The sequence below is a fragment of the Cervus elaphus genome, chromosome 24 (genome assembly GCF_910594005.1).
Source record: "Cervus elaphus chromosome 24, mCerEla1.1, whole genome shotgun sequence".
NCBI classification, from domain to species: Eukaryota; Metazoa; Chordata; class Mammalia; order Artiodactyla; family Cervidae; genus Cervus; species Cervus elaphus.
In genome coordinates, this window is record NC_057838.1 from 66675347 (window position 1) to 66689839 (window position 14493).

A 14493-nucleotide genomic window follows, 5' to 3' on the forward strand; every position below is an offset into this window, starting at 1 on the left:
CAGGACAGGCAGCCTGCCGGATCTTCACTACGGTGACCGTATTCCCTCTTCAGACATGGCCAAACTGTTCAGAGACGCTAAGTCACTTCCCAAAGCCACGGAGCTGGTCAGCAATGGCATGGAGATTCCACCCAGCTTACTCATGTCCCAAGCCTGAGAGCTCTTTGGGGTTGGAAGGAGCAAAACCCAAAGGTAAAAAAAAAAAAAGCAGAAAGCTATTGTTCTGATTCTCAAAGGAACCTAAGTGTCTGCGATGGGGCACTGGATGATGGAAACAGCATGAGGTGGGGACAGTGTGAGAAGAGAAAGACAAAACCAGAGTCTGGACTGAAGCGACGACGTGCCGGGTGAGGGGACAGACCCTGCCTCCCAGCACCCTCTCCTTTCCCAGTTTCCAGCGGGCTGCCCGGTCCTGCTCCTCCCGCGTAAGCGCGAGGGGAGGTGACTCTTCAGGGCTTCTGCCTGGTTCCCCCTCGGTACAAGCAGAGGGACCAGGTTACCGTTTAGGGCCCAGGAGCCCAGACAGAGGCTCGCTGGAGTTTCCCTGCTTTTGTAAGAGGGCTTCTGAAGGGAACCCCCGCCCCTCACCATCTCCCCAAACCGGGATAGGGGCACACACAGCCTTTGAGGTTGTTGTCAGGGGTCTGAGTTAAGAGGCTCAGGAGTTGGCCTTTGTGGGATGTCAGCACGGCAAAGGGCAGGGAGAGGCCGGAAGCTGGTCTGTGATGCCCACCAGCCTCTGACCTCCCAGTTCACTGACCTAACGAGTCCTGTTGTTTCCTCCTCCCCAAACACGGCCGTTACACGGGGAGAGCTCTGAACCAGTCTGTTGCAGGCTCCTCGCTCGAGTCACCTCCACGCACCCTCGTGGAGAACCAGGAGAAATGTAAGACACCCGGCTCCAGGAAGAAGCTGATGGGGACTCTCACCGGAGAAAACCGAGTAGGCGAGATGGAGCTGAGGCAGACAGAGCCAAACCCCCCACCCTGATGAGGGGTCGCCGGCCCGCAGCGCACGCACCACCTCTCAGGCCTCCGAGCCTCGGGGAGCGAACAGACCGCGGCTGAAGCTCTCAAGACAGCAGGGCCCAGAGGCTCTTCTCATGCTGGGTCCTCAAACGTACTGGGTCCCCCTGGATAAACATGCGGCACATACATCTCCAAAATCTGGGAAATTGCATCCTACAAACCGAGATATCTTCAAATTCAAGCAACGGGTCAAAGTAAAAGAAACTGTTCTGTCAAAAAGGACCATTTTATTCAGCTAAACATAAAATAGATAAAAGCCAGCAAAGTCAGGACGTTTTTCTCAGCCATCCTTTCCACATTTTATGCAGTTTGAGTGAGCTATAAACCACTGATTTCTTCAGACCTAAAAGAGAAAAGAAGAGAGGGTGAGAACACCGAGGCTCACTGAGCGGACGCTCACTGGAGCTGCCAGGACGCTGGGACCGGAGAGGTGTCTTCTGAGTGGAGACCAGTGGCGCTGACTCAGGGGTCTAGGAGACCCCAGCGACTGCCCTGATTTCGACATCTGCTGAAGCGGAGATGCAGAGGCAAAGGCCCCCGAGCCCGGGGCTGAGGGAGTGCTTTCAGTTGAGCGTGTGTTGCAGCCTGAGTTTAGCATCATGTTCCCATCACACTCTGGCTGGAGATGCTGGGTCCCCAGGCCTGACTCCCCAGCGGTTAAGACGCTGCTCCTCCTGGTCTCACGGTGCCTGTGCTGACGCCCAGCCCAGCACTCGTCACGCTGCGCAGTGCTCACCTGTCCTTCTGCCCAGCCCTGGAGCTCCCGGAGGACAGGGACCTGTCCTAGTCACCGGTGTCCCCATCGCCTAGTGCGGCCCCAGCACAGGGCAAGTGCTCAGCAAGGTCTTGCCGTGATGGTGCAGATGCGCCTGGATCAGCCGTCTGCCCCCAGCTACGGAGTCACAAGCGCCTGAGGAAACCGGAGGAAGGCGCTCGGAGTCACAAGCTCCTGAGGAAACCGGAGGAAGGCGCTCTGGGGTTTGCAGCCGACCACGCGGGGCGCTCTTGCCCATCAGCCCTCACAGGATCCTATCTGCAGACAGTGAGATCATGCAGTCTGTGTTTCAGGGCATGGCCCAGAGATCCCAACGGTCTTTCTCACCCTGAGATGCAGACCGTGTGTGTGCGACCGGTGTGACACGCCACGTGGGCACTGCTGACGAGGTCACAGGACTGGATCCCCAGACTCTGCGCCCTGGGGTGTGAGCGCTCTAGAAACACCCGGCCATGTTAGCTGGAGGCGGTTGAGTGCTCTCAGGATCTTTTACGAGGCGACTGCAGGCAGGGGCAGGTAAAAAGGCAGGGTACCGGTAAAATCATTACTGAACGCTTCTAGAAACCCTGGCCTCACTGTGCACTGAGCAATGACTGCAGAACACCAGCCTCTTCAAGGAACTCGCAGCCCCTCTCCCGGCCTCCACCCCTTCTCCCCGCAGCAGACGCTCTGGTAAACCTCACCCACTCGAGCGCCAGGACAGGAAACACATTATGTAAGGTCGTTTCAGAATTCCAGCCAGAGCGGATCAAGACAGCCCCGCAGCTGCACAAAGGCTCGAGGCAGCACCCGAGGCAGGCCGGACAAGGAGACGTCGACACGAGGGTCCCGGCTCAGCTTCGCCAGCCTTCCGCGCAGACTCCCGGGAGCCTCACATCTAACTAAGGTGAACGCACCACCGCCCACGAGCGGCACCAGGCAGCTGCTGTCTGCTGCTAGTGGAGAGAAACCTCCCTTAATTACAGAGTCCCCCCCTTCGACGGTTCTGCCAGAGACGTTCTCAGGGAATGGCTGGAAAGAGCCCTGCAATGGGAGTGGAGAGAACGGGGTGCTAGTCCCAGCTGGGCATGGTGACTCCCCCTCTCCAGGGGTCGACTTCCTGGTGGTCTGCCAAGTGACAGGGCTGGACTCCGTGGGGGTTCTCCAGCAAGGCGCCCACGGACAGGCTTCGAGGCCAGTCTGAGAACTCTCTGAAGTCACAGGGAGGTGTCTCTGTATGCCTGTCTGTGCAGACAGCCTGGAGTTTTAGTCAGATTCTCCCAGGGAGCCAGGCTGTGCAGATGGGTAAGATCCAAGAGATCAGAGTGAGGGATCTTTTTCACCTTAATATTCCAGTTGCCACCAAGGTGAGGGACTAAACTTCATGAACCTGGAGGGGCAACATTTCCTAAACAAGATGTGAAAGGCTGCCAACCTTAAAGGACAAAACTGAAAAACTGGACCGAGTAAGATTAAGGGCTGCTCATCAAAGGACACCAGTGAGACAGTGAGATGACAGGCCCCAGAGTGGGCCAGTCTAGCATTCCATGTGTCCAGGGAAGGACCTGTACCCAGACTATGCAGAGAATTCAGTGCAGAGAAGGAAAGGCAGACAACTCGACAGAAAAATGCACAAAAGCAGAACAGATACTTCACAAAAGAGGACACCCATGTAAGCATGCGAACACACACCCAGACTTACTGGTCATCAGGAAAGTGTAAGTGAAAACTCCAATGCGACCCACCCACTCACCTCCCAGAGGGCTGAGCATGAACAGGGCACACCACCAAGCCTGGCCCCCGGGGCTCTGAGGCAGGACTCCGCAGCGGGCCCCCGGGGCTCTGAGGCAGGGCTCCGCAGCGGGCCCCCGGGGCTCTGAGGCAGGGCTCCGCAGCGGGCCCCCGGGGCTCTGAGGCAGGGCTCCGCACCGGGCCCCAGGGGCTCTGAGGCAGGGCTCCGCAGCGGGCCCCCGGGGCTCTGAGGCAGGGCTCCGCAGCGGGCCCCCGGGGCTCTGAGGCAGGGCTCCGCAGCGGGCCCCCGGGGCTCTGAGGCAGGGCTCCGCAGCGGGCCCCCGGGGCTCTGAGGCAGGGCTCCGCAGCGGGCCCCCGGGGCTCTGAGGCAGGGCTCCGCAGCGGGCCCCCGGGGCTCTGAGGCAGGGCTCCGCAGCGGGCCCCAGGGGCTCTGAGGCAGGGCTCCGCAGCGGGCCCCAGGGGCTCTGAGGCAGGACTCTGCAGCGGGAGGGGCCCGGGACACTGGTTAGTCAGTGTCTACCACCGACATGCTCACACTTTATGACCCAGTAATTCCACCTCTGGTGGCCCACACGGTGAGGAATCTGCCTGCAATGCAGGAGACCTGGGTTCGATCCCTAGGTCGGGAAGACCCTCTGGAGAAGGAAGCAGCAACCCACTGCAGTGTTCTGGCCTGGAGAATCCCGTTGCCAGAGGAGCCTGACAGGCTACAGTCCATGGGGCCACAAGAGGCAGACACGACTGAGCGACTGACACTTTCATTTTTTCAATTCCACCCCTAAGAAGAAAGCTAACAGAAAAGCACACCTTTGCTCACCCAAAGACAGGTGCCAAAACATGCCGAGCAGGACTCCTTGAAAACAGCCCCAAACTGGAAACACCCCGACTCTGCTCCCTCCCCAGGGGATAGAGATGCAGGTCTCCTCAGTCACCTCCTCTAAATCAGGCAGCTCCTTATTCACCTAAAGCTGGTCATAATAAACTTGGATTAGGATCCGAAGTCAGGATTTAGTTTTGAAAGCCAACGGAAATCTACCCCAACATATGGCTCCTAAGGTTTTCCTTCTATTGACTTCCAGCCTGCTTCATGTGACCTACAGCAAAATCACCACAGGTGTAAGACCATGAATTTCCTACACAACCTTAAACTGACGAGTCCAGCGACCAACAAAATTCTCCAGGAAACAATGTGAGGCAGAGATGAGACCAGGTTGTGAGAGGGGTCCACCTTCCTATAATTCTGTATTTCAGATCTACAGGAGAGAAAATCAACAGGCCCTCAACATTCTTGCAATTAATTTCCAAACACAGTCACCTACATCTACCAAAAAAATAAAATCTCTTCTGAGGTGGTTTTATTTTTAAAACGTTCAGGTTTAAATGATAAATACATCACCAGAACAACCTTCATTCTTATTCTTTTTATTGAAATAATAAGTTCTTCTTACTGAGATATGGAGGCACCAAAATATGGGGATAAAATGTTTAGTTATAAGACATGAGAAGGAGAGTAGAGTCAGTGATCCTTCCATCACGTTCAGGAAAGGGCTGGTGAGGACAAACGCGAGGCATGTTGGATTCCTTTTATGAACAAGACTAAACCTGTTTTGTGAAATCTGAATCTTTTGAAGCTACAGAGGTTAAGTAGGTATTTGACCCGCAAATGAGTTCTAATAGATCAGAAAATCAGACGGGGGGGAAAAATAAAGCAAGAGATTTTGAAAATTAAACTTGCCATGCTCTCCTGTGTTCCCTGACCTCCAGGAAGGGCGCCTCCATCTCCCACTTCGCCAGTCGTAAGCCCAGGAGCTGGGCCCCCTCCCGATGCCGTCTAGGCCCTGCCTGCCCCTCTGCCTCTCCCCGCAGCCCCGGGTCAGGGCCTGCCTCCTCGCCGGGCTGGCTGCGGCTGGGCTGACCGCTTTCCCAGCCACAGCGGCACATCCCTCGGAGCTGCTCTCCAGTCTCCTGCTGCAGCAGTCTTCCGACGATCCTTCAGCGGCCTCCCTCTGCCTTCACTGAAACTCTCGATTCCCTTTCAGACTTTTAAGGGATTTCCGCTGTCTGGCTCCAGCTTGTTTCTCAGTCAAAACTACTAACCCCAGACCCATTTCTCTCCAAGCCCCCAGCTCCAGCCCAAACAGTTCCACCTCCCTCTACGCAGGTTAGAAACATGAGCGGCTGCGGCTCCTGTTAGCAGGTTGAGCTGCGATACCATCTGTTGCTGCAGTGAAGGGAGGAGCCGGCCAGGAGCGGGGGACTCAACAGTGTTCACTGCCCCGAGCTACTGCCCTGAGACCTTTAAGAGAATCGGGCCACTCCACTAACAGCACAGTCCAAGAAGTCAGCGTTACTTCCCCAGTAACCAACTCCCAGGCTAAAGGGGAAGAAAGTGTGTGGTTTTGTAAGTAGTTCTGTGCTCACCCTGGAGCATGGAGGTATCTGATGGTAGGGGAATTTCAGAGCACTAACACAGACGGAGGGCCAGACGACACGGGACACCTGCCACGTCACCCATCACAGCCCACTGGAAAGGGTGCCCTCCCTGCTGCCATGGACTCCTGGCTTTTTTCCACCTTGTCTAGGAAGAAAGTGATACTCAGATCCAGACTCACTCAAGTTTATACAGCACCTACTAACGCTTTATAAAGGACATACTGGGCGCTCCCAGAAAACCGTAAGCTGCATATTAGCATCTCCTCCATTTCAAGGAAGAAGGGCTGGTTGATATCCCAAGGTTAAAGAGCAAAGGCATGAACCACAACTTCAAGCCAATGTCTTCTGAGCAACCGTAGCTTAGCTCTCCTTGACTTTAACAGTACCGGAATATAGAAGTTCTTCATGAGCTAGGGAGACCCTTCCTTCTTACTTGCAGAGGGGAGGAGTGGTAATGGCTACAAAGGAAGGTGACAGGTCCACTGGCTGAAGACTGCACAGAGGCAGGACTCCAGAGGGTTCCGGAAGAGGGACCCAGAAAAGCCAGGAGGAATGACAGCCGTGATGATGACAGCAAGAAGACTTCTAAGAGCAGCGCTGGGGCTGGGGGTTCTGCAGCTTGCTGTGAAGTCAGAGGACAGGGAAAGAGCAAATCAGCCATTCGGGGCCTAAGGCTGCTAGTTTGCTCCAACTGGGGACCTGGGAAGGGACAAATGCTAGCTGAACGTGACAGTGCGATGGGGCTCGTTCTAAACAGAGCTCAGGGAACTTCTTGGTAATGAGACCAAAGGGGAAAGCCCAGCAGCCATGATAGACACTTTTATGTCCTAAGAGTTTTCACAACCCAGTGAGACAAGAATAATTGTCCCTATGAAATGAAAACTCAGAAAAATGAGCAACTTACCCAAGTCACAGCAGTTAAGCTGGGATTTGAACCCGAGTCTCTGGGGCTCACAAAGCCCTGCCCTTGGCCCGGGCCGCCTTCAGCACGGCCCTCCACCATCATAAACCAGGTGAGCAGGGCCCAGGGGACGCAAACCCGGAGAGTGTGAAGGAGCGCACACCACGCCTCAGTGCCGGCGGCCTCAGCGCAGGCTGCAGACGCGCTGTCACTCTGCTTCCGCAACCCAAGCAGGCGCCTTCAGGGGGAGAGGCGGGCAAGCAGCGAGCCCCGGGAGCTGTCGGGGAGCAGCACTGAGCACGCAGCCAGTGGCCATCTGGGCTCGGGAGCCGTGAGGGGATATCTACTGCCCTCTGCTGGCGACCAGGAAGAACAGGCAGAAAGAGGACCCAAGAGTCATTTCAGGCTCAAGGGTCTAGAGATGATGAGGATGGATTTTTAAAAACCTTTTATTAGAGATAAATTCAAGATAGCATAATAAGCTCGCAAGTATCTTCACCCAACTTCAACAACGTATCAACTCATAGCCAATGTCGAGTTACCAGCCCACCCATGCTCACTTCCTTCCAACGTGTTTTCTTTCCTTTTTTCACCTTTTCATTTTATAGTTGAGCACAGCCGATTAATTAACAAGGCTGTGAGAGTTTCAGGTGGACAGCAATGGGACTCAGCCCAAACATGTTTTCTTCTGAAGCGAATCTCAGACATTGTCATTTTATCTGCAAATATTTTAGTATGCATTTCTTTTCTTAAGAAAGATTTATTTATTTGGCTGCACAGGAGCCTCAGTTGTGGCATGCAGAATCTTTAGTTGCAGCATGTGGGATCTAGTTCCCTAAGAAGCGAACCTGGGCCTCTGGCATTGGGAGCACAGAGTCTCAGCCGCTGGACCACCAGGGAAGTCCCTTAGTATGTATTTCTAAAGAAAATGATTGTTTAACCCCATAACACCACCATTATCATGACTAAAAAAAAAAAAAAAAGAGTAAATCCAGTAGTTCCTTATAGCACAGGAAGCCAAAAATAAAAAGCCAAAGCACCCAGTGTCACCCAAGGAGGACCACGGTGAGGGAGCTGCAACCACGCAAAACACAGAGTGAGAGCCGGAGCCACCCACACAAAGGGAAGCACCTCAACTCCAGCCCGGCCAGGATGAATCAGCAAGAAAACAGATCAAATAAATATTCTGATTGGAAACGCAAAGCCACGCACCCCTGCGTGGCAGGAAGGTCTTCAGCTGAGTGGATCTGGCACCTGAGATACTAAACCTCTGCTGACGGGCTGAACCTTCCCGAAGATTCAGGAGGATGGAGCTTGGCTGTGTCCCCAGGCTGCTGGGGTGAGGCGTGAGGCGGCGCGAGCGTGCCCGCCTGGCAACCCCCACCCAGGGGTGAGACTCAGGCTGGACGGTCACGCCCCCTGCAGGCTCCCTGTGCACTTCTCCCCTGCACTGTGGGCCCCGACGCGTGTCTGTCTCCTCTTGGAGGGCGAAGCCCCTGAAGGCAGGACACTGTCTGTTCACCTTGTAGCATCCTGCGTGGTGAGCCCCTGAGGGACGCTAGGTGGATGGCTGCATAAAGAGTGAGAAAAGTCTGGCATCTGACAACACAAAGTGTCAGAAAGAATGGGGAAGAAGAATTTTCATTTACCGCAGTGTGAAGGTTAACTGGTAAACCACTTTGGCAATCTGACAATATCCAAAGATACGTTCAAATACTTAAGCCCATAAAGCAAAAACAGGATGTTTTAAATTTTAAAAAAAGGAATATTCAGAGAACAAAAAAAAAGGAGATACTAGAAATTAAAATAGCAAAAATAAAACAAGAATAGAAAAGCTGGAAACTATAGTTGAGAAAGCAAAGCAAAAGAACAAACAGATTAAAAAAAGAAAAAAACCAAAGGACTCGTCTCAGAAGTCCAATATTTGAGTAAAAGGAGTTCCAGCAAGAGAAGAGAGAAAACAGATGGGAAGAAAGAATACAATACATTTTTTCCTATATTCTTATACTCTGAGTTTCCAAAGTGGGCAAGAAGTATCCAGTATAACAGATAAAAACAGACTCACATCAAAATATACCACTGAGAAACCTCAGAGCCCTGGGGGAAAAAGAAGACCTAAAAGGCTTCAAGAAAGAGCACACACAAAGGATTAAGAATCAGAATGGCTGTGGACCTCAACAGCAATCGGAGAAGTGAGAAGATAACCAGAGCAGTGATACCAGAATTCTAAAGGACAATCACTTCTAATCACCTGCCAGCCTAAGTCTCAGTCAGGTGGGAGGGTGACTAAAGACAGACCTGGCCACACATGGGCTCCAAATCTGCCTGCCAGGCACCCCGTCCCAGAAAGTGCCTGCGCGGTGTGCTTCACCAAAGTGAGGCTGTGCACCACGAGAATCAGGGACGTGAGACACAAGGGTCTCTCCCACGAGACAGGTGATGACAACTCCATGGGAAAAGAAAGTTGTGCAGGGAAGGAAAAGTCTATCAGGCAGCTCAGCGATGAGTCACAGTAACACAGCCAACAATGGCAACAGGAAGACTTGGTCAAAGCTACGACACGACCACTGAGCACAGAGAGAGGGATGGATGGATGGATGGACGGACGTACTGATGTACAGACGTGTACGTGTGTCTGTGTGTGTGTGTGGTGGGGTAGCTGAATTCATAGATGCTGCCTAAAATTAAAAAGGAGAAGCAGCAATACCAGCTCATTATCCAGAGAACCAGCAGTGAAAACATAAATAAACCAGCAGGAGAGTCCGCAGGGGTTGTCTTTGGAGAGGAACAGCTGGGGCAGGGCAAAGTACTGCTGTTTGTGCAACAACGGCATGAGTAACTTTCAGAGACAAAACAACTCCAGGGAAACCCTGCACTGTGGAGTACCTGGGCAGCCAAGGCTTCCCGCAGCACCTCAGGCCCCTAGGTTACAGCAGCGTCTGCCTGTCTGTATGTCACTGCTGGGTCCTAGGCTAGGACCAGCAAAATTCAGCGTCTGACAAGTGCTTGAAGGATGCAGATAAAGCGTTACACTTTGGCCCGGAGCACAGGCCAGCAGGTGTGAGGTGTGCATTTAAAATCCTTACCGGCTGTGAGAACGCCTTTGGTGCTCTGTCTGATGCTGGAAGGTCTCACGATGGCTGCAAGCCCTGTGAGGAAAAACCAGCAACGATGCCAAAAAGGCCAGATGTTAGTCATCTTAACACTGTGAAAACTTGAAACTCAATATTCATTCCAGCTATCCAGTAACACCAGCAACTCGACCTCTGTCCCGGTGTCAGAGCGGCTAAGGAGAAGGGTTATCAGGACGGACAGCCAGGAGGCCCGAGCTGCCGGCTGTGTGAACCCAAGCAAATGAGCGCCCCTCTGGGTCTGGACCGCCTCATCCTACAACCCACAGGGAGGAGGGCTTAGGTGACCCTCGAAGGGCATTTTTTCACTTTAAACCTGCTTAAGCCTGCTGGCTCTCAATTCCAAGATGTGAGAAGATTGGAGGGAGAAAACAAACACCAAACACCACACGTTTCCGCGTAGCAGGCAGCTCATCCTGCAACCACGAGCACTCCCCGGTGAGGACAGCGAGGGGTCCTTCAGGCCCTCAGAAAGGCAGGAGAGTCCACTCTGTGACCAGCACCACATCAGAAAGAAAAACAACTGGAGTCGGGCCTCCACGTGTATCTTCAGGAGAGGTGCCTGGCGCCCTAAGCACATTCTGCCCGCCAGGCAGGCCTCGCCTCGCAGCACCACCATGGTGACCCGCGTCCTTCCAGGGCCGGCTGCTCCCTGAGGAAGCTCAGTGGAAAAGGGTGAGCCAATTCCCATGACCATTTCCTTACTGTCTGAACCTGTAAATACCTGTAACACCTCAAACACCTCAAAAGTCAGTGAACCTCTGAGGCTCAGGCTCAGATCTGGGGTTCACCCTCGGGAGGATTTGGGGACATACTGGGGATAACGTGTGAAAAGTTTTGGGTGCTGGATCGAGTGCATGCACACGAGACACACCAAGGGGGCATGGGCCCAGGAGAGCGGTGTTCTTGATGTCACAAGAGCATTAAAAACGTCACCAGTCTCCTCCTTCCTCAGACCACCATGGAGAACAAAGCCACGTCTTTGCAGTAACTCCTGAAAGTTATGCTTTTGGACCAAAAGAATCATTATTTTCCTCTCTGACAGTGATTTAGGACCCAGGGATCTGAAAATAGAAGGAATTTCAGCACCCTACTTCAAACGAATGAGAATTTAGGCTGGGAAAACCCCCAGACTGTCAGCGCTTTCTTTTTCCTAGAGGCAGTCTCTCTCTCCATCTCTAGGCTAGAAAGAAGAAAGAACCCATCTCAGCCACAAAGTTTGCGTCCCTCCTCCCCCTACCCCCGGTCAGCACTTCCTCCCTGTCAGATTCATGCACGTACCTAGACGCACCACATCGCCACAGTCGGGGTCATGAGCAACTTGGAATAAAGTCTCTTCCACATCTCTGTTTTTTCCAGGAGGGTCCATAATATGATTTATTTGCTGCTGTAAGGTTTTGGGCAATGTCATTAGCTGAGTGAATTGTCCTTCTGGGCTTTTATCGATCTAAGGGAAAAAAAAAAGTTGATGTCTATGGAAGTGCTTTGACTGCTATAAATATTCAAAAGACACAAGGCTTCTCCTTAAAACCACACAAGCGAATGTGAACTCACGTTCCAGACTAGCCAGTGTGCTAAGGAGACTTTCTCCTTTCTGAAACCGAATGCCTACATGTTTAGGAGTCTCAGTTCCTTCAAACAAGCCAATTCTTTTCCTATAATACTCTGTTTGTACCTAAGAATAGAAATTTCTTTCAAGAATCGATTTGTGACTCTCAGTTCAAAAAATTTTTTTATTTGCCCTAAATCCAGTAGTTAAGGAAAATGAAGATTCAGGTAAAACTGACACCCCAGCAAATCAGGCACTCATTTTAAACATAGGGACACAGAGTAACATGGCCAGGATCACACAGCCAGTCAGAGAGTGGGATCTGAACTTGTGTTTCCTGTCTGAACTGGAGGAATAAACTGATGACAGAGACCAACCTTTATTTTCTTCACCTTTAATCCCTTGGCACATAGTAGGTACTGAAAAAACAGTGGCTGAATAAGGGAATGAATAACTGTACCAATAAATCTTAGTTGTCATTATTTCTTAAACAACAGTAAGTTACACCAATGGTTTTTGTTCCTAATGTATTCTAAAATATATCAAGTTTAAAGATAAACACAGAAATAAAACATAAGTAAAACTATGCATTAGACTTTACTTGGACACCTTCAGATCAAAATTTAGCCACAAAGCTGGGTCCACACCCAGCTTCCCTAACTCCTAGTCTAACATACTTCATGGAACTAAATTTTTCCAAAATCGCATAAACATCGACTGCCTGCAAGGTGAGAAGCCGTATCAGTGCCCTCAACAGCTCATCACGTTGTTCTCCCAGTAACAATGTCCTATGTTCTTTTAACAAGTGTTTAGGTTTCAACTTGAAGAGAATGGTAAGAAACAAAATTAGAAAAAAGAATGTATTCAATTTTAGATTCAGATTTTTCAGATATAACCATCCTTCTTAATAATCAGAATTCATGCATTCTACCATTTTTTTCATTAAATAAATATTTATTGAGCACATGTCTAATGTCTGGATTTTCTAGTTTTATCTATAAAGTCTTTGCAGAAAAGAACAAAATGCTATTAATTAGAGGCTCCGCTAAGGTGAAGGGTTTCTTTAACCTAAATGTTTCATCTTAATCATTGAGATGTTCCTAAATTCACAGGGTTCAATCTCCACTTATCTTTCGCTAGATAAATGACCCCAAAATGTGAATATTCTGTAAAATATGCTAGAAATGACATTTATAGACTCATATTTTGGGGCCGACTATTGAGATTAGTCAATAGGATCTTATATTTCTGTTAAGTCTTTACCTATGAAACTTCCAGGAATTTTAGAGATGCCAAAATGGCTTGAGTAATATGAGGAATCAGGAAATAGTATTTGCCACTGCTTTCTCTTGAAGAAACAAATGCACTGAAGTTTCTGTTTGAAAGTATGTTTAAAAACAAAATATTAGGTGACATGTTCAAAGAAGCTGCAAAATTCTAATCACCCTTACTCTTCAGTTCGCATTAAAACACAAATGTGAAAGCATTCAGTTAAATTATGAGTCACATTGCATTTTAACAGCAGATATGGAACAGACCACCTGTTGTATCACTCCATGTACAGAAGTGTCTGGAACAGGCAAATCCATGGAGCAGAAAGTAGCTCAGTGGCTGCCTGGGGGAGGGAAGCTAGGGACTGCTAGTGGCAATGGAGTTTCTTTACGGAGTGATGAAAATATCCTAAAATCAGATAGTAGTGGTGGTTGCACACCTCTGTGAAGAAACTAAAAACCACCAAATTTTATGCCATGTAAATTATATCTCAACAAGGCTGATGTTTTTAAAAAGCAGATACCGTCATATAACAGCGACTGCTGTGTTGCACCAATCAGATCCTGCTTCAGGACCAAGGTACTCATTCCACTACCTGCTGGTTTGGCTGACTCCCTCTCTCAGAGTCCCTCCCAGGACTGGCTTCAGGAGCTGTAGCCAGGGGAGCTGTCTGTTTCCAAAGACTGGAAAATGCAGGGATATGAAGGCCTGGCCTCCTTCCTCCGAGTAGGGACAGCTCAGAAGGGCCATCAAGTTCCACAGTGCCAGCACCTGATCAGTCAGATGATGTCTTTGTTTCAAAACTCCCCAATCCTGATCCTACACAATTGGTACCAAGAGCAGTCCTAGAAAGCATACTCTTCAGATGGCATATTGGAGCGTAGTCCTGATGGAGAAGGCCAGGTGGAAGCCTCTGAAGCTGCCATTCTCACCCTCTGGCCAAAAGAGCAATGAAGAAAGAAAACCATGCCCCAGGAGAAATGGCAGAGACTGATGTCACATGTAGACCTAAAGGATGCAGGGCGTGATGTTTCACTGTATACGTCAACTTGGCTGGGCTATAGGGCCCAGTTGCTTGGTCAAACTTTAGTCCAGATGTAACTGTAAAGGCATCTTTTTAGATGTAATTCACATTTAAGTCAGTAGACACTGAATAGCAGAAGACCCCTTTTAATGCGGACACAGCTCATCCTGTCAGTTGAAGACCTTGTGAAGAAAGACTAAAGTTTCCTGAGGCAGAAGAAGGTCTGCCTCCAGACTGCCCTTGGACTCAAGAGAACAGCAGACTCCTCCCTGGGTCTCCGGCTTGACCTGCAAATTTCAAAGCTGCCGACCCTCGCAATGGAGTGAGCTCATTATTTTGTGTGACCTCATGTTGGTCCACTGCATCAACGACATGCTGCTACTGTCAGCTGGAGAGCAGTAAGGGGCAAGGACACGGGCAGCCTTGGTAGACGTATGCACTCCAGAGGGTAAAAGATAAACTCCATGAAGTCTGAAGAGCCCAACGCAGCAGGGAAGTTTTTAGGGATCAAGAGATCTGGAGCATGCTGGGACATCCTCTCCAAAGTAAAGATCAACTGAGGAAATCTCTACCTCTCACCACGAAGAAAGAATTGTGCTGACAGGCCTCTTCAGGTTTCGAGGAAAGATAATGCAGACATACAACAAGA

At 50.6% G+C, this 14493-nt stretch overlaps 1 protein-coding gene across 4 annotated transcripts in view; it reads right to left on the reverse strand.

The window, feature by feature from the left end:
- Positions 1 to 1235: 1235 nt before the first annotated feature.
- TAMM41 (TAM41 mitochondrial translocator assembly and maintenance homolog) overlaps positions 1236 to 14493 on the reverse strand; it is a 53377-nt gene continuing 40119 nt past the window's right edge. For 3 of the 4 annotated variants that reach the window (XM_043886396.1, XM_043886394.1, XM_043886397.1), the window contains 4 exons: positions 11281 to 11446; positions 9955 to 10017; positions 1765 to 1938; positions 1236 to 1371 (listed from right to left, as the gene is read on the reverse strand). In XM_043886396.1, coding sequence (XP_043742331.1) covers positions 1835 to 1938; positions 9955 to 10017; positions 11281 to 11446 — 333 coding nt within the window. In that variant the 3' untranslated portion in view covers positions 1236 to 1371; positions 1765 to 1834. The remainder of the gene's footprint in view (positions 1372 to 1764; positions 1939 to 9954; positions 10018 to 11280; positions 11447 to 14493) is intronic. The other variant, XM_043886395.1, reaches the window with a different exon arrangement.